Genomic DNA, 19,086 nt, shown 5'->3' with positions numbered 1-19,086 from the left:
TTGACGTAATTTTGTGTCTCTTTGCTCATTTTGAGTCTCTCCTTGTCGATGCTTAATTATTTGAGTAAAAATTGGGCCAGGGACAAACTCAAAGCTACAGTCCCAAGAAACGTTCTTCTGTTTTTCTTTAAACGTGCAAACAGCTATTTTTGCATCACAGAGCTTTATGATGTATATTTTGCCTCTCTGCATTGCAGGGCAAAATATGTCCTTTAGTATATATGGGCTTTACTGGTGGCTGTCCTGGCTGACACTCAGGAAAACTAAGATATTTAGGACTGGAATTTCCATTCCACAAAGGTATTGAACTTTTCACACCAACTGGAACTTATTTATTGTACGAAAATGTAGTTTTAAAAGGGGAAAAAATGACTAAGTGTGATTTTTAATACAGATTAAGCCCTGCCCTTGATATCATTTATGCATCCAGCATTTCTTATTTTTACGTGTAGTGTGTTGATCTTTACTTTACTCTTACGAGCCATCAAGAATGCACTCTAACAATGTTTGATTGGCTCACATGGTACCAATCAACCGGGCTCTTGGCTGTCTGAGAGAGGTCAAATGCCAAACCTCAAACCTTTACAGGCAGTAGTCTCTGCCACACTGGAATGCATGGTGAGAAACGCTTCGGCTTTCTGCAGGAGATGGACGTGATCGTACACTCAATCTGCTGCAGCATCTCCAGCTGAAAGAAAATGACCACATACAAGTTACACATGACATGTTTCATGTGAAAGGTTTAGCTTTACCAAAAAATTTATTAAATTCTAAAAAAAAAGAAACATTTTAAAAAGGCTTTGGTCATAACGTGTAAACATACAGTTTCAGATCAGCTCCGTCAGTTGGCCGTTATTGGTCATCCAGTGTGAAAACACACCCACAGGAGTGGACGGGTAAGGGTTGACAGCAGGACTCGTGTTTATTTCAGGAAGGAGCTCACATTTGGCTACAGACATGGCATAGCAGGCCGAACCAGCATCAGTGAAGCTGTCCTCTGGCACAGCTGCACTCTGGGAGTGTGCGGTCAAGGCGCTGTTAGTGTCAGTCACAGCCGTGGTTGAGGGAGCCGAGTGGTCATTTACGGCCTCTGTGGTGGCCGGACGGCTGGGAGGAAGTGGGACAGAGGTGATCTCCTCTAGCTTACTGTATAACATCCTCAAGGTCAAAGGAATGGACATGAACCTGAGAGAGTGTTGGAGAAGATCAGAATACAAAGATGACAGGGTTTCCACACTTTTAAAGGGTAAGGTTGCTATTTTTCAACCTGGATCCTACTTTTCCATGTTTTTGTGGTTAATTGAGACAACATTTTTTGAATTTGCTTCAGTATTGAATGAGATGTTGCAGTCAACAGCTGAAAAACAGACTGCAATGCAACCACTTAGGGCATTTATACACCGTAAGTTTATGTCCACTAAAAGTGCTTATATTTTGCCATTGACAGACTCCGATTGTTATTAACTGTCTGACAATATTAAGGAAAGGATTCCTGCAAGGACAGAGCTTTTTGTTTTTCCAAAGAGTACGATGATTTTGTTCCACCAGAAACAGCCATAAAGTCGCTATCGCCACATGCGCCAGACTCCATCTAAATTAAAAGTCATTTTTTTCTTAAAACAAGCTACATTCAAAGTCGACAAAAACAAAATAAAACTAAAAAAAAAAAAAAGTCTTGGTTTGACTTTTTACTGTTCCAACAATCACCAACTTGGGTTTGTTTGAAATAAACCCCTAATTCACTCAGTTAGATGTGCAAACACGCTGGCTCTATACACGCTAAAATTACTGTGTATTTATATGGAGTCTGGTGGGTTTGGTAAAAACAATTTTAGGGCTGTTTCTGGTTAAACAAAAATGATCTTACTCTTTCCCAAAAAGGTCTCTCTCTGTAGAGATCCTTTCAGTAATGTTGTAAAACACCTAGAATAACAATGTGAGCCTACCAGTGGCAAAAACAAACACTTTTACTGGACGGAAATGTGGCTACTCTGCGGCCTGTATCAGCTGCTGTCTCGCTCATACTGGACCAGTTTCAGAAATTGTTGTTCCCATTAGTCACTAGAAATGATGGGTAGATTTAAGTTATGAAGCCATACCTCCTCATGACAGTGGAAAGGTATTCATCCATAGAGGGATTTCCCATTCCTGCTCCGAACAAAGTGCAGGAAATCTGATGAGAATTAGGTATGTTCACCAGCACTGTGGCCAAAAAAAAAAAAAAAAAGAAAAAAGTTGTATATTGAGATCATATTTCTATGTCATCATATGCAGTAACCTTAAAATTACACACAATATGGTGCTCTAGCAGTTTCAGGTCCTTCTGTAAATTATTCCAAGAAGAAGGGGCAGCATATTTAAAAAGCTTTATTGCCTACACTCCCACAATATTCTACAGATGTCAAAGTTTTGACTTTGGGGAACTGACATCTGTAGAGTATTGTGAGAGTGCATGCCATATTGATTTTGGGTTTTACACAAGATGTACACAGAGGAGAGGGGACCAACCCAAGGAGATACTTAAACATAAAAAACAACAAATGCATGCAAGTAAAAACCTCAGCCTGTAATAAAATGCAAACAGTATCAACAGAGCATTTATGAAGAGCAGAACACTGTTAAATTATGAGTTATATTGCAGTATATAAATAAGTGGCGAATGCTCACAAACAGCGAGGGAGTCAGTGTCCGGTCGGAGGAAGGTCACAGAGAAGCTGGTCTCAGACTCCGGAAGGACTTCAAAGTGCAGGTCACACCCTGAAACTGATGACAGAATCAATAAAGCACCACATTACTCACTGCTCAAATATTTTATTTTTTCCTACCAACTTTGCATAAATGTCTTTGTACATTTTGTGATTTAGGAAAATGTCCTACCTGTTCCAGTACACTGAGAAGTGACACAGCTCCTCAGCAGGGTGTTGATGGCACACTGATGTCGAAGCAGCTCCAGCAGGGCCGGGACGTGGGCCGGGTGGGTGAAGGGAACGTTGTCCACGACAGTCGCTCTCTGGGGAGGCACCACCCATGCAGCTCTGGAGACAATGTAACTGTGCATCGCCCCACCAGGAAGACGCTGCACAGAAAAAGTGCAGATTCCCTTAATGTCATACAGCACATTTAAAGTCTTGCATGATAATTTTGCCTTGAGCTGAAAAGTGTGTTGATCACATACCAATGTGAAAATAGTATCTTGCTCATGTAATGTCTCCCCGTGGCTGTTTGCACTTGAACGTCTCATCAGAAGCTGGGGTAATGGTGCCCACTGCAGGTCAACATCTGGTATGGCCACACCTATGAAATAGAGATGGGGTGATGCTTCATTCAGACAGATAATTAAAAAAAGGTAATATTGACTCTGACCTGTGATTTGACTGAGCTTGTTCACAAAAGACGACATCATTGGGATCGAAGGCTGCAGTTTGAGGAGAAAGCAGGCAGACAGCGACTCATGTGGCACCTCATTCAACGGCAGGAACACAGGAGAGCTGCCACAGAATGATACGATATCAGAAGAAGCAGCACTGTCATTCACATTCACTGCGGGGTGTAAAATGATCAGTATCCTGTTGGGTAAGAGATTAAACAGTGACATGTTACCCATGGGGATCCAGCTGGGGAGGTTGTGGGATCACAGACGCCATCTGAAGCTTTTGGGTCACGGCGCTGACACCTACAGTCACCTGGGCTGCCTGCACGACCGTCTCTGCATCGATCATTTCTTTAAAAAAACAAGAGTTTTTTAAAGGCTCTTTTGAAAATGTTTTCCTGATAGGAATGAGCCTCATTTCTTTGGCAGGAGCTTTGATATCTTACGTAAATCTGAGGTCTTTATTCCATCAGTCGGGGAGATATAGAACTGGATCATCAGGGGGCAATCTAGAATGAAAATTTCAATTAAAGAAATATGCATAACATGAGATTTTATGTTTTCTTTGTGTTATCTACCTTCTTTTCCAGCGATCAGACATCCAATCCTGCCATTGTTGATCACGTCCACTTGGGGGTCAGAGTCCTTTGGCACCCTGACAGCAGAAAACTGTGCTGATTATAAATATGTATTAGGACTCCAACAAATGATTACTCTGTTGGTTACTCTCTCGGTCAATTGAATATTTTATAAAAAGGTAAAAAAGCTTTTTTTTTTAGGCCATCACAACTTATCAGTGCTCAAACTGATGTCTCAAATTTCAGTTCAACCTCTGCACATCTGCACATTCCTGGGACGATTTCGCACATTTCTACACAAACTACTACTTCTGAAAATGCACAGCTCTTTAATTTTAATTCACATAATTAAGGTTATACTTGTATTGTGATATATATTTAATATCTTTCTTGTTTTTAATTATAACTTTATTCTGCATTAGTATTTAGTTTAATTTTCTCTCACAATGTTTCTGTTATATACCAAAGCAAATAACTTAAATAAGTAAAAACCTACTTATCAACTAGCTAGATTGTGAATATTAGCCAAAATCTAATTCATTTCTCAAAAGGAAAACAAGCAGCAAGTCTTACAGATAATCTTTCATTGTTCTGCTCTGTGTGTTTGCACTCTATTTATTCAAATGAATTCCTGCTTTTCTACTTCAGCTGCTGAACAACAATTTCTTCTGGAGAAATTAGGTTCTACATTATTTATGTCACTTACCCTGGCAGTTGTGATATTTGCTGCAAGTCCTTCCCGAGGTATTGCAGAGATGCAAACAATTTTATTTTGTTTTCACTGAAACAAAAAGACAAATAGCTAAATGACTGCAACAGGCCCAACATTTTAAAGGTCTGAAAACATTTTAAAAAGGTAAGTTTCATCCATCCAATCCAAATTACATTTGTCCTCTTACCTGTAGTCCTTTTTATGATCTAGATTGTTTTGGTGTGAGTTGCTAAACATTGAGAAATGCACGCTTCCTTCTGAGTGGTGATATGGTTGAGGAGTGTAGTTCACTAGAAAGAAAACAGTTCCTGCATGAAACTGTTCACAACAAGCCTCTGTGGATTATCTTGAGTGATCAGGTCATGATTTCTGGAAAGAGACATTGCTGTCGAGTTTTTCAAATGTGTTGTTTTGGTGTTTTAAGCATCACAAGCCAAATGTCATCTAATTCCATTATAGAGGGCAGAAGTCTCTATAGCCAATATTTCCAACATTCAACAACACACACCAAAAAAAGTATAGACTAATGTGATTTTTGGGGTAAACTGTTCCTTTAAGAGTCAGTACTTGTCTCCTGGGATGTTGTACTGGGTGAAGAGGCCTGCCAGTTTCATGGAGAACTCAGCAAAATGTTTTGACCTGTGCCAGAAAAAACAGTTTTATCAGCATCTAAAACAATATATCTTGAGGTAATCCCTTAAACGGCACCGTCATCTTCACCTCGCCTCGCAAGCTAAATGTCAACGTTAAAAATTTACCGTCATGCTAATGCTTACCTCAGCAGCTGAAGAAAGGACTCACTGGGCTGCAAGACAATTTCATTTTATTAGCATGCAGAGTGCACAGAGTAATGTGACTGGAAGTGCAGTCCACTTACAGCAGGGGATCCTCCATGTTGGGCCACTTTTACCTCCTGGACTCCACCACATGGCAGCAGCACAACCTCCAGGTAGAACAAATCAGCTGTCAGGTAGCATGTGGCGTCAGTGATGTGAAAGCCCATTCTAGGGAGGACAAAGTGTAAATATGGAGGAAAACTGTGCCATGATTTCATATTGCAAGAGAAATGAAGCTCTGTAATGAGAGTCATGTAAATAAAAAAAAAAAAACATTACACCATTTAGAGATCTTGTAGGACAGTGATACTTAACTTACGGCCCCCAACAGGGTGCCTAGTGGCCCCCCAACCATTTTCTGATTCACTATAAAAACTAAGTGATTCACATTGGGATTTGTTTGTACTCCCCCGTACTCCCTGACAGATGTCCTGGCTAATCCTAGAAATGTCCTGAAATCCTAGAAATATCCTGAAATCCTGGAAACGCCCTGAAATCCTTGAAGTGTCCAAATGTCCGAGAAACATTCTAAAATCTGATAAACATGCAAAAACCCTAGAAGTCTCCTAAGCACCTAGAAACACCTCAAAAACCTACAAATGCTCTGAAATCTTAGAAACATTCTAAAATGTCCTAAAATCCTACAAACATGTTTGGGGTTGTTGAAACTGGCCCCTGGCCTCCGGTCATTTTGCAAAAGTCGCCCCTAAGCAAAGCAAGATGAGTATCACTGTCGGCTTTGGGGTCAAATATCACAAGTCAGCTCTCTACCCTTGTTGTTTGGCGATCATTTCCAGGCGAGACCTCATGGTGTTCATAGAGGACACTGAAACAAACAGACGATTTAGTCACAGGTAAAATGACATACACGTACTAAAATACATACAGGATCATTTGCAAATTGTTTGCTTACCTTTAAATACTTCCTGGAGCCTTTCCAGAGATCTCAGCAGCGGCTTACAGGGTTTGGATTCATCTTTGGGTTTTTCCTTTTTGGGGACAAAGAGAAGAAAAAAAACAACAATGGATCAGTTGTGTGTCAGAGTCTTTCTTGTGTAAACACTCTTTGGTCCTCTCAGCCCATCCCATGACGCCATGGCAAAGAGAAATGTTGACGTTTTGACGCTTTGCACTTTGGGATGGGTATGCTTTTAAAATCAGTCGTACATTACCCACAGTACTTCTTTTTGAGATGCCTGGTACTATAAATGTCCTCTTCAGCATCACTGCTGGCAGGAAACCGCATGACTAGCCCCAGCTGCCTTATCCCTTTGGACCACACATCACTTCAGACCACCAAGTAATCAAGTTTCTTTACCAGACTCCAGAGACTGACCACTGCCAAGCTCCACTTTGTATTAATCCAAAAGTATTATCTACCCTGCTGCTCCACCCATGACAAATCTAAAGAAAACGAACACACCCACTCATGGCCTTGTGTAGTACAAAAGTGCTAAAAACACCAGAATCTGTTAAGCTTTGCATGTTTGGCTCTATAGCCAAATGATATACATCTGCAAGTGGAGCATATTCCAACAGAAAGATAGTGATTGCTTTGCCAAAAAGGACAGTGTTTACTAGAAACAAAGCCCGAGCCCCTGAGGCAACCTAAAAAACAACTTTGTTTTGTTTCAAAAAACGCTCACTACACATACTATGCCATGTGGTTGAAGTGAATCCAAGTAACCGTCAATGCACAAACTGATCCAAAAACAAAGACTCATGTGTTCCAGGATGGATGAGCTCATTCTCAGTGCATGACCACACCAGTTCCTGATCTGCAGCACATCATCATATTAGAGAAGCCATCCAGTAACAAGCCTCGTAGCTTTGATTTAAAGAATCTTCATGTTTCTCTGCAAAAATCTGCACTGCAATATTTAAAAGAGGGGGGAGTTAAAACTTCACATGCTGATGAAAATAGAGGTGGTGTTTACTGTATTTGTTTGTCTTACCATGCATCTTCGGACAAGCTGAAATGTTTCATTCCATGTCTTCTCTGCAAATTTCAAATGCAACTCAGAAATTTTGGTCTTCATGGCTAAAACATACAAAAGAATAAAGAAATCACAGTCACATTGACACTACAGTATTCACAACCTTTAATTTGTAACAGCCTCTTCCTCTAATGTGTGCAAGCTTAAAATATATCATATTTACAAATAAGGCTGCTGATTGGTCCTTAAATTAACAACTACCGACCAGGAAGAGACTCACACTGACCACAAAGAGACACAAAAAGTCCACAATGAGATGCAAAGGAACTGCAGCAAAACGCAAAACAACCAAAGAAATAATGACTATAAAATAGAGGAAAAACAACCACAAAAAGACATAAATCAATAAAAAAGACACAAAATTACCTCAAAGACACAAAGATGCCGACAAAGAGAGAGACAAGAAACTACTACAAGGAGATGCGAAATGAGAACAAATAGTTGCAAAGGAACTGTGAAGACACAAAATTACTGCAAAAAGGATAAAACAACCACAAAGAGGCACAAAATTATCAAAAAAGCAAAAAATTACCTGAAAGAGACACAAAGGAACTGTAAAAAGACACAAAATAACTACAGATAGGCACAAAATAACCACAGAGACGCAAAACTAATACAAAAGCCAGGGTAAAAAGTAATGATAAAGACACACAAAACAATAAAAAAGGCACAAAATTACCTTTAAGACACATAAAACTACCAGAAGGAGACACAAAACTGAAGAAAGATTCATAAGACTGCAGACAAAACAACAATAAAAGATGCATAACTACCACAAAGTCAGTGGGTTTTGCTTCTCTGTAGTAGAGGTGGGGGGGCCTTTTGCATATTTGAGCCCTGGGGCCCATTCGCTCATGATCCGCCCATTTTTGGGTTACAAATAACCACTTATCTTCGTCTTTGGGTTTAATGTTAAATGCAGTAATCTACTTAGAATAAAATTAAAAACAACTTTACCTGGTTCCTGAAAGTCTGTCTCACTCCAGCTGACTTCACCGAGGGTCTCCACCTGAACAAACGTGCCAACATTTATACGGATAATCCAATTAATCAATTATCTTGCAAGTTTAATCCAATGTAATCTATTTTTCAAGTTCACGCACGAGGCAAAAAATAACTCAGAAATGACGGCAGTATTCATAAATGTTATGCGGTCATTTTATCAATGACACATTGATGATACATTCAAACAAAAAGTAAAACAGAGTGGTGTGTGGATCTCCCAGGCGGGCGGGCGTTGCCAGACGGAGCCAAGCCCACAGGACGTGCAGTCAGTCTGCTGCTAAGTCTCTGGAGTTAGCTCGGGAGCTAGCCATGAGCTAACAAGTAGCTAGCTGAGTCTTCTCATCTTGCTGCCATAATTCAACCTCCGTCAAACGCCCTCCTAAGGCGAACCCTATTTTATTTACAGGTAGGCGATGTTCATCATATAAAAGCACCTGTTTTAACGCTTTCTGCTGGTCACGTTTGCTCTCTTTTTCCCTCCGTTGCATAATTTAGTTGTGATTAGCTGCTTGTTAACGCTTGCTAGCCTTTTTGCCTGTCCTAGCTGTGGCTAACGAGGCTCGGTTGAACATCTGTTGCTGGGTAACTAATGTTAACGATTTATATTTTAATACCGTCATCCGAGCCTTCATCTTTACGTTGAACTTCACCAACTGTTAATTAACGTCCAGGTGTCGTAAACCTGCTCGGGTAGGTTAGTTAGCCTGTTAGCCACATCGCCCCACTGTAGTGCTAGCCAGTTTACCTGCTGTTGACATGTCAGCAGCTAACTTGCTAATAAGTTATCATGATTATTAGAGTATTGCGCGTTGTTATTTGTGATTTCAGTCGTCTGTTGTTGTAATAATGAGGTGAAACTGTCGCATACTCATGTAATATATACAGCATCTTATTGTAATCTTGACGTGTCAGGGTTATTAACGTTGTTGAGCCTGTTATTATATATTTGTTTAGTGGTTATGATGACACACCTAATTACGGTTACGCCTATTTCTGAAGTCACTGAAATATGGATACTTGGTATACTTGGAAAACCTAATGTTGCCTAAAATAATGCATATGGATATATAGAGATTAACTCAAGAATTTGCCTAAAAAGTATTTGTTAGGAGACATATTTCCATACTATGGGGGTTTAAAGGGATAGTGCAGATTTTTTTTAATTGGGGTTGTATGCATCCATAGTCAGTGTATTACATTCAGTAGATGTGAGTCGGCACACCCCCAGTTTGGAGAAGCAGGCTGGAGTGTAACACGGAAACAAAGTAATGTAGTGCTGTGGTTGGGGGCCATATTATAGCTACCTGAAAAAATCAATATCTGTTTAAGTGTATGCTATATTGAGAGTATTTTCACTGCTTTACCCTTCAGCCTGTTCCGACAAGGAAGCTGTTAATGGTCTCGTCTATGCTCTCATAAAAGCCACACTCTATTGACAAAAACAGTAAGCTTGTTTGAACTTGTTTAAACTGCCTGTTGCCTGGACGGTGACTGAAATCTGCGATCAGGACCGACAGCTTTCTAACGTCTCCAGCTGCCTTCAGACTGTACAGGAAGTCAGAGAAACACTCGTTTTCTGTTAAATCTGATAAGGTTTTCTTAAAATCCTATCAGACCCATATATCAGTTTGTTTGCAGTCTCCAACTGTGAGCCAGTAGTCTATTAAAATGCTTTAAAGGTGATCTTTATTAGAGGTGGACAGATTATTGGCCTGGCTGATTATGGGGACCAATATTTGGCATTTTGCTGATTATCTGTATCAGCATTTTATTTCGATGATCCCTGATAAAATTAATTAATTAAAAAGTGCAAAGAACGTGCAAGCATGGGGGGATCTTTAATGCTAAAGGTCACATTAAGTACTAATAATTGGTGTCGGTATTGGCCCTGAAAAACCAATATCAATCGACCACTAATCTAATTTCGTTTTGTGGTTCAGCTTCCATTTTACATGAATTCTCATACAAATCAGCATCATATCAGATAATCTCTCTTGAGATTATCGTTGTCCACTTTTGCATGAACTCGGTCACAAATCTAACCGGCATGCATCGCACAGAGATTGCTGGTGATCGACTCAGTGCAGGACTGGCTCAGCTCGAACGGGCCTAGTGTTTTTAGCTCGCTGAACACAGGAGCTACTGGTCTACCGCTGCTTCAAGCTGTTTGTGTAATTGTGCAACTTTGGTAAATCTTCATTGATCAACGCCACAGTAACACAAAGAAACTCACTGACCGAGGCAGCTGTGAGCTTCAGCAAGCTAAAATTACGGGTTTTGTCAATGGAGTCTGGTGGCTTTGAAGAGAGCACAGTAGTACATTGTTTAGCTTCCATGTCGTACTCAGGCCTGCTTCTCTAGGGTCGTGCTGACTGACATCTACTGTATGTAATACACTGACAATGCATAAGTACCCCATAAAACCCCACTTCAGAAAGTCTGAACAATCCCCTTAGATGGTTAAAGTAAAGGAACATTGCCTCCTGTACTTAATCGTAATATTGACTTTCACTGCATGGACCCCTTTTGTTAATTTGTATAATGACCCACTGGCTGCATTCCCATCTTTTATCCCTGATCCCCAGAGGTCTGTGTGGGCCTGTGATAGGGAAAGGGCATTAACACACACTTCATGATATTCCCATAGTCTTTTTGGATTGTCCAGTATGAGAAACTGACCACTAAATGGCTTTGGCATATGTCAGATTTTATCCAGTCCTGTCAAAGTTTGGGAAATACGACCAGATGTTACTTGAATGCTTGAAAAAAGTTATATAAAAAGCTAAATGGCTTTCGCAGGTTCCTCTTGGGTTAGTGGGATTGGCTGACTGTTTGTCATAATGTACCAGTCGTTAAAACGTATGTTATCAGCGTTGTTAAGTTTTTGCAAAGAAAGCCACAGGCAGTATGTACCACAAGTTTGCAAATAAACATGTTGGTCTGACATTCAGCACCTGGAAGATGCCTGCAAAATTTGCAAGGTGGCTTCTGATTTTGCTAATAGATAACATTATGCACCTCTTGTGGCAAGACTTTTTTCCCCCCAGACTTTAACCTTTGAAAGATAGACATCAGTTTTCTTGTTCTATGTTCAGACTTTTTAAGCCGCTTAACCGTTTAAAAAATGAAAATATATATTGCAAGAAATTAGTAAAAGGTGACAAGAAAATAAAACTATTTTTTAAAAGAGGGAAACAAGGAAAAATGTCCAGAAAACTATTATATAATGAAAATTATGTTATGGAAAACATTTTTTTTGGTAGCACTTTTGAGGTCATTTCTTGTTTTTAACCTTTCCTATCCTTTTTTCCCCCGAATTTTCTTGTAACTTAAAAAAAAAAAGCTCAGTAGCTCAGTTTTGGCTCATGTCTTATTAAGTTGATTTTTTTCTTCTCTCCCATATATTAACAAAAAATCACCCCTAAGTTGCTAAGATTTCAAAGGGTTAATGTCCATAAGGACATATTTTTTAATACTCTTCCTTTATATTTTTTTCCTTTGCAAGGACAAAAATATAAAGGAAGAATATTCACTATAGCTACATTAAGGGACGATGTATAATCATTCTGCGGACACAGAGCTGCAGGGAGGAGTGAATTAAAAAATACTGATTATAGAGCAGTTTCTAATGCATCAATCTAATACCATTGGTCATTATCACATTTTATCTCGCTGGCCCTAACCAGATATAGAGAAAAGTCCTCTGCAGTACAGTTTCTCCTGGTTTATTTTATTGCGATGTGACGCATTGATGGCTTTGCAATCTAACGGCAGAAATGGAATCCAGAGTCTCAGAAATGATGATGAAACATCTTAGGATTTCTTCTCTCTCTTTTCTTTTTTTTCTCTCCAGGATTGATCATTTTTTGCTCCTTGTTGCAGCTGGATTTTACGGTCTTCATTTTACCATCCTCCCCTCCAACGCCAGCTCCGCCTTGAACTTTCTACTTTGACACTCAGATCTCTCAGTACACAGAGCCATGGCAGCTGCTAAGCCAAAAGGGCAGAACTCTCTCGCCCTTCACAAAGTGATCATGGTGGGCAGTGGAGGAGTGGGGAAATCAGCCCTTACGCTCCAGTTCATGTATGATGAGGTGAGCAAACTTGCATCACAACAGTCGAGTGAAAGTCACAAGTTGTTGAGGTAGGAAAGTTTCTCTCCTCTGGCCAATTGTGGATTATTTTTTTTTCCTCCATAGTTTGTTGAAGACTACGAGCCCACCAAAGCCGACAGTTACAGGAAGAAAGTGGTGCTGGACGGAGAGGAGGTACAGATTGACATCCTCGACACAGCTGGACAAGAGGACTATGCAGCCATCCGAGATAACTACTTCCGCAGCGGCGAGGGTTTCCTCTGTGTATTTTCCATCACAGAACTGGAATCATTTGCAGCAACAGTAGATTTCAGGTCTAGTAGCAAACAATATTTCAATGAGACAATTTTCCATCCATTAGAATTTAATGACAGTCACCATTAGTTTTCTTTCCCCTGCTAGACTGCATAAACAATTTATATTGTTTTGACATTTTGAGACATCATTAAAAGCAGCTGTATTTTCTACAATTTTACCTCATTCACTATGGCAAACAGTAGTCTGTTTATTTACACAATTTGTGACTGAATTAGTTTTTTCTGTTTTTTTGCAGAGAGCAGATTCTGCGAGTGAAGGAAGATGAGAACGTGCCCTTTCTCTTGGTTGGTAACAAGTCAGATTTGGACGACCGACGGCAGGTTAGCGCAGACGAGGCGAAGGCACGTGCTGAGCAGTGGGGCGTGTGCTATGTGGAGACTTCTGCCAAAACCCGTGCCAATGTTGACAAGGTAGGTTTGACCAGCTGAGGATGAGTGTTTCTGGCTGAGTGTATCGTTTTCCCAACACGCTTTAGATGAAGCCTCGCCCACTATCGCATGATGAAAGCGTGCAACTCTAACGGTACCCTCTGGTAATCAACGGGTTAAACGACAGCCGTGTAGTAGTAGTAGTGCCATGATAAACAGTGACATAAAGAGAGGGGGATAACGGGCCAAGGTGTCACTGAGTGAAGCAGCACACTACATGCAGCTCAATAATACAGTATGTTTTTACCCATTTTAAATAGTAATAATTGAAAAAGTCATGTTTACATGTGGTACCAGCAGCGCAAGTACTCTATACGCTGAGCAAATACAGACATTGAGTAAATATTGACATCCAAACAAGTACTTGTGTAATCCAGTACTCACCCTGTGTCCTAGCAACTAAAAGACGCCTTTAATCAGTCTGTAGACGCCCCTTTAGCTCCCGTCCTACTGCTGTGGCACGCAGCACGCCGGGTGCCGGCTTAATCATTGGTGGTTTCACCTAAAATGAGTTGGAAAAACAATTTAAATTTCCTGGCCAAATAATTAACCCTTAGGGACTGTTTGGTGCATTTGACATGTTTTTCATTCTATATTTTTTGATAATTTTGTCTGTGTTCATGCATATGGCATACATTTTGGCAGGATTGTGTATTTTTGTTTAATCTTGGAATTTCCAGCTCAGCTCCTACAGTGATTCTGAAGTACGCTGTAAACAAAATTGTTACATTCATACTGTTAAGTGCAAAAAATGTGCCGCTGAAACCCATTCACACTGCCCATTCATTTTTACTTTTTTCCTTCTGACGTCATTTTTACCATATTTGGCATATGTAGAAAATACATGCTATTTCCACTAGCTGCACTGTCACAAATCATTGACATTTCCCAGAGCGATACGAGTGTTTGTAATATTAAATTGTGCCCTAAGGTTTAAACATCGATGATATTGAACAAACCAAGAAACTTGAACCCCTTTTTTTGTGCGTTTTTTGTAACAGGTGTTCTTTGACCTGATGAGAGAGATCCGGGCGAGGAAAATGGAGGACAGCAAAGAGAAGAACGGGAAGAAGAAAAGTAAAAGTTTGGCCAAGAGAATTAGAGAGAGATGCTGTATTTTATAGTGTTAACAGAGAAGCAGGAGAGCTGCTTATGTACATATACATTTCTCAGACTTTTGCATTTATTTTGTGCCCATACCTGACCATGACTTTCTGTTCCTGGCTAACAGGACATCTGACCGTGCGTCAGGGAGTAGTAAGGTGGCACTCCATACACCATTTATAGCTCTAACTTTTTATGTGCTGACACTCCAAATAATTTATGTACTCTCTCTCTCTTCTCTGAACCACATTACAGAGTGTAATAAATGGATGGTGTTTAATTTAGGCCTAAGCTTGACAAGAGGCTAAGCCCTGAAATGTTACAAAAAATTTTTCATTGTAAAGTTTGATGTGTATAATATATTCAAGACAACTGTGCAGTTCAAGAGAAAAAAAAACAGAAAGTGTCAGAGCCAAGGTTTAAATGGGGGGAAGTTGTAACTGGAGCTTGGGTAGGAAGTGAAATGAACAGACTCAGCAGCGTAGTGTCAACCCAGAATTCATCAAGTGCCACAGAGGAAATGTACGTTGCACTGGTGAATCTTTGAAGCATTTTAATCGAAGGAATCGTTGCGAAGAGCCGAAATTTGATGCCATTCCTATTTGTTGTTTTACACCTCGATTTTACTACGTGGTAAAGTTATGGACACTTATTTTTATCTGTGACGTCAAAGTTTTTTCTCTTTTTTTTTGGTTCTCTATCATATCAACCAGTGTAAGATAAGCGCACTAATGTTTCTTTCCCCTCCGCGTCACTTTGTCAAGTCCTCTCAAATGCACAAACAACATTCATTAATACCCTTAAATCTGCGAGGGATTTTACAACACTTGAACCTTTTTCGATTATAACATTTCAGAAGTTTTACCTCACTCGGCCAGTGACTTTCATTGCCTTTTTTTTTTGCGATAAAGGAATCCCTGGTGCTCTGATAAAAGGCGATTCCACAACACTACATCCTTTACATGCTGTTTTAAATCTTAAAGTTGCTAAAGTAAATTGCTTCCAGTCATGTAAAGTTTAATTTTGCCTATTTTTCCTGGCTCAGACTTTTAATCACCAACATTGTAGTCCCCTCTTTTTATTTCAAATGTATTTCTTAATAGGGACTCAAGTGGGAATAAACGAATGGATAGATGAATTTTAAGGCATAAAATATCAAAAATGAATGACAAGTGTCCAAAAAAAGTTGCTCTCAGTCACCAAAGACAAATGCTAGCTAGTACAAACAAGTGCCCACTTATTAATGGAGGTGAATGACAACTCGCTATAGTGAGCAGTGTTTGTGTCTCTTTGTGACACTGATGGAGGCAGAAGTGAAAGAATTTCATCGTGAATGGCCGGGGAAGAAATGCAAGATGACGAGGGATTTAGTAATTCATGTACAGTGCATCACTGTTGCCTCTCTGTCCATTGTGAATGTGAATACTCCCCCCATGTCCACCCTGTTTGCCTGTAATCTTGGCCCGCCGATGACGTGCAGAGTTTCGAGGTCATCGGCATTTCTACTTTATTTACCTTTGTTGCATTTTGTGTAAGGCGATAAAGCTGGAGTAAAGTCTTTATCCTCACTTCCTCTTGCTCATGTAGGGATATTTTACAGGCAAGTGATTGAAGCAGTGTAAAAATCTGGCACAATGAGAACTTGATTAACAGCTAAATTGCAGACCAAAACACACTGTGAAATCTGCCCCTCCACTCCTCCGAGATCCCCGTTATGACTGAGCCACTCTTTATTTCTTTTAACTTATTTAAATAACTTATTTTATTATTTTTTTCAGTAGTTTTTAAAGAGGTTGTTGCCACGCTTCACTCTGAACCAGTTGAAAGAGTAAATGTGTGGTCAGCCAACAGCTCACCATTTACATTAGAAGATTTCCTCAACCAATAGGATGCCTAACACTGGAGTCTATGCAAAAAAGTAATTGTTATTGCAAAGAGAAAGAGAATATGGAAACTATTCAAAACATTGTCACTGAGTGCACTAGAAGCATTAAAGCTTGAAAGCTGTTTGGAGATCTGACCACAGCTCAGAAAACCCAACAAACACCCTGTCTACGCCTAAAAATATATTTAAAAAATAACAAACACTGTCCACGCAACCTTCATTTCACAAAATATCTCCGTCCACACTTAAGCGCAAAAACGACCCTAAACGCTCACGGGCGTGCACGAATCGATTCCCAAACGCTCTGTATTTGTGGAGTTAGATTTGTCTCAGTATTAACTGTGTCAGAAGATTGACAATTTGTGTTTAGATGTGTAATCTGTAAATATCAAACAACATAAACAAAAAAGATTTGTAAACTCAGAAATACATTTTCACATATAAAACATATCTGCAAATACATAAATATATCTGTGTGCATAAAATGCAAATCTGCAGTGTAGAACTGACATTCACAAATGAAAAATAGATTCACAGTGTGATGTCAGAAATATATACAGAAATGCTTTTCATTTATGTGTAAATTGATTACGTACTTTGACTTTTTTATTTGTGTAATTTGTATTTGTAGATCTGTTTTATATTTGCAAAATAGTTAAAATATTCTGTATTTGTGAAAAGGTCTTTTATATTTACACATTACACATTAGTACAGATCATTGATCTGCTCAAACAAATAATATTGAGACAAATCTATCTCCCTACATTTCACATGTCTAATTAGATAAACAGTACGTGGAGTTTTGAATAATCTGCACCCTATAAGGCATTTTAAAAATAAATCTGTTTTTGTGACTTAAATCTGTGTGTGGACAAGAGGCCAAAACGTAGAGGATTTTTTTTTTTTTTTTAATTGTATACATTTTGATAGGGCCAAAAATTGCAAACTGTTTTTATATTTGACAACGTTTTGTCTCATTGCGTTAACACATAAACACTAAGGAATTCCTGGCTTTGATTACAGGCTTTGTTTGTCACATTTCAGTGTGTAACTTGTACAAAAAGACAGTAATACAAAAGAATGTCTGCAGTATTTCTCATTAACTGAAAAGCACACAGTAGAGAGTTTAAAGATTGGGCAGACTCGAAATGTTGGGAACTTGTTGTATCAGAATGTTTAGAAAGTAGTTTGGGTTAATGTGTTTTAAGGGCTAACCTCCAGTACACCACACCACGACTAAAACACACCTGAGATAATGAAAGAGGCGGGCGCAGAAGCTGATTTACAGTGCAAGAATCACAGTCTGTTACGGCAAACCTTCCTTATAGCTCACAGCCATCACATTAACCGCTGTGTGCGTCCATCGTTCAGGATCGCAGAAGCATAAAGTGACCACCATAGTGCTTGCTTACTCTAACATTGGCAGTCTAATTATTGTTTCAGTGCTTTTTGTCAGACGCAAACTCATAATTATTTTCTCTGTCTTCATGTTAAAAGACTCGATGGCCCAAATATTTTCAGCGGGATTTCAGGGGTGAAAATAAAAGATATTTGTGTGAAAGCTATGAGCAAACTGTCCTACTGGGTATTGGAATAACTTGTTTTGCCTTTTCTATAAATACCCTCGGAATATGAATAGATATCTTTGTCTCTGATCGGATGGTTGTATGTATGCCATCGATTAAATGTTTCCTTCATGTTTACTTATTTTGAACATAACCACTAATGTAGCCTATCTGTTTGTGAATGCAAGAGGTGAAGCTTACATTTCAGTTCATTTTTTGTGAGTTATTTGGAAATGGCAAATAAAGTGGATATTACTAATAACATTTTTCAAATGCGTTCAGATATTTTTGTGTGTGAAAATGTGTGTCTCGACCTGTATTATTATAGCGTGATTGATAGTAAGCATTATCGAATTAAAAGAATTTGGTGGGACTAAGTTGTTCTTTTGCAAGTCACAAGTCCCGAGTCAAGACAGGCAAGTCTCAAGTCAGGTAATAAGTCCTTAACTTTGAGTTTCAAGTTCTTAACAAGTCCTAGTGCACTCTTAGTGCAATGTAATTTAATTTAAACAAATAAAATAACAAAATACACTACCACTACTACTACTACTACTAAGAATAATATAGACAAAAATAATGAATGGTTTTGAAAATTTGCATTTGTTTAAAATTGCACTGACACACACTTTTGTAGCATAATAGCAATATTAACCATTACAACAGACAAGATTTTGCATGTTTCCTCCCTGTCTTGTATTTAACCAGAAAATGTCTAAAATGTTCTTTTTCCCAAATTGGCAAGGGGGAGGAGTATCAAGTATTTTTTTAGGTAAAAAGAATCACGTCATTGCCATTGAAGTCAAGTTGCTAGTCTTGATTTTGTAAAATTCAGGTCAAAAGTCATCGAAATTACAACTCAAGTCCAAACTTTTGTCAACTGCAGTATCCTAATAGTAAATTCTCAATGTGTCTTTTCATTCTATTATGTAGTTTTCTTATGGCTTTACCTTGAATTTCTCACGTTTGCAGGCATCTTTAACAAAATTTGTCTGGACAGTATTGGTCTTTTTGCACTATATGTACATATATGCACAAGCAGACAGTTGGCTCAGCCCATATCTCTGTTTACACAATCACACTGATTCTTTGTGCTCCTCCTAAAGGTCACTAATGCCAGTGTCATGGAGGAGGACAAGGGGAAGTATTGATTTACCATGCTACGCACATGAATGTGTTGCAGTTCCTGTATGCTC

General features: G+C 39.1%; 2 protein-coding genes across 6 annotated transcripts in view; one reads left to right on the top strand and one right to left on the bottom strand.

Annotated features, from left to right (window-relative positions):
• Positions 1 to 229: 229 nt before the first annotated feature.
• Positions 230 to 19,086, bottom strand: part of zgc:111976 (uncharacterized protein LOC553663 homolog) — a 34,789-nt gene continuing 15,932 nt past the window's right edge. The window contains exons 2-20 of one of the 4 annotated variants that reach the window (XM_042510209.1): positions 13,723 to 13,840; positions 8,451 to 8,502; positions 7,452 to 7,537; positions 6,410 to 6,485; positions 6,268 to 6,322; positions 5,538 to 5,664; positions 5,437 to 5,465; positions 5,228 to 5,299; positions 4,655 to 4,729; positions 3,949 to 4,025; positions 3,817 to 3,879; positions 3,601 to 3,721; positions 3,364 to 3,488; positions 3,176 to 3,294; positions 2,878 to 3,076; positions 2,668 to 2,763; positions 2,100 to 2,202; positions 824 to 1,185; positions 230 to 688 (exon numbers count right to left, since the gene is read on the bottom strand). In XM_042510209.1, coding sequence (XP_042366143.1) covers positions 828 to 1,185; positions 2,100 to 2,202; positions 2,668 to 2,763; positions 2,878 to 3,076; positions 3,176 to 3,294; positions 3,364 to 3,488; positions 3,601 to 3,721; positions 3,817 to 3,879; positions 3,949 to 4,025; positions 4,655 to 4,729; positions 5,228 to 5,299; positions 5,437 to 5,465; positions 5,538 to 5,664; positions 6,268 to 6,322; positions 6,410 to 6,485; positions 7,452 to 7,535 — 1,779 coding nt within the window. In that variant the 5' untranslated portion in view covers positions 7,536 to 7,537; positions 8,451 to 8,502; positions 13,723 to 13,840 and the 3' untranslated portion in view covers positions 230 to 688; positions 824 to 827. The other 3 variants (XM_042510208.1, XM_042510207.1, XM_042510206.1) reach the window with 3 other exon arrangements.
• Positions 8,725 to 18,157, top strand: ralaa (v-ral simian leukemia viral oncogene homolog Aa (ras related)). 2 transcript variants are annotated; one of them, XM_042510211.1, is made up of 5 exons: positions 8,725 to 8,904; positions 12,381 to 12,592; positions 12,698 to 12,906; positions 13,146 to 13,320; positions 14,340 to 18,157. In XM_042510211.1, exons 2-5 carry the CDS (start codon positions 12,479 to 12,481, stop codon positions 14,460 to 14,462), a joined length of 621 nt encoding a protein of 206 aa, XP_042366145.1. In that variant the 5' UTR covers positions 8,725 to 8,904; positions 12,381 to 12,478; the 3' UTR covers positions 14,463 to 18,157. The 2 variants fall into 2 exon arrangements, with proteins under 2 accessions (XP_042366145.1, XP_042366144.1); XM_042510210.1 differs by having other exon boundaries at positions 12,352 to 12,592.

Source organism: Plectropomus leopardus, chromosome 21, assembly GCF_008729295.1.
Source record: "Plectropomus leopardus isolate mb chromosome 21, YSFRI_Pleo_2.0, whole genome shotgun sequence".
Lineage (NCBI taxonomy): Eukaryota > Metazoa > Chordata > Actinopteri > Perciformes > Serranidae > Plectropomus > Plectropomus leopardus.
This window is presented reverse-complemented; position numbering and strand designations above follow the sequence as displayed.

Bases quoted from the DNA above. Each gene is read 5' to 3' on its own strand.
- ralaa (XM_042510211.1), top strand. From the start codon at position 12,479: ATGGCAGCTGCTAAGCCAAAAGGGCAGAACTCTCTCGCCCTTCACAAA. The intron at 12,907-13,145 runs GTCTAGTAGCAA...GTTTTTTTGCAG, and splicing joins GCAGCAACAGTAGATTTCAG to AGAGCAGATTCTGCGAGTGA. The intron at 13,321-14,339 runs GTAGGTTTGACC...TTTTTGTAACAG, and splicing joins CCCGTGCCAATGTTGACAAG to GTGTTCTTTGACCTGATGAG.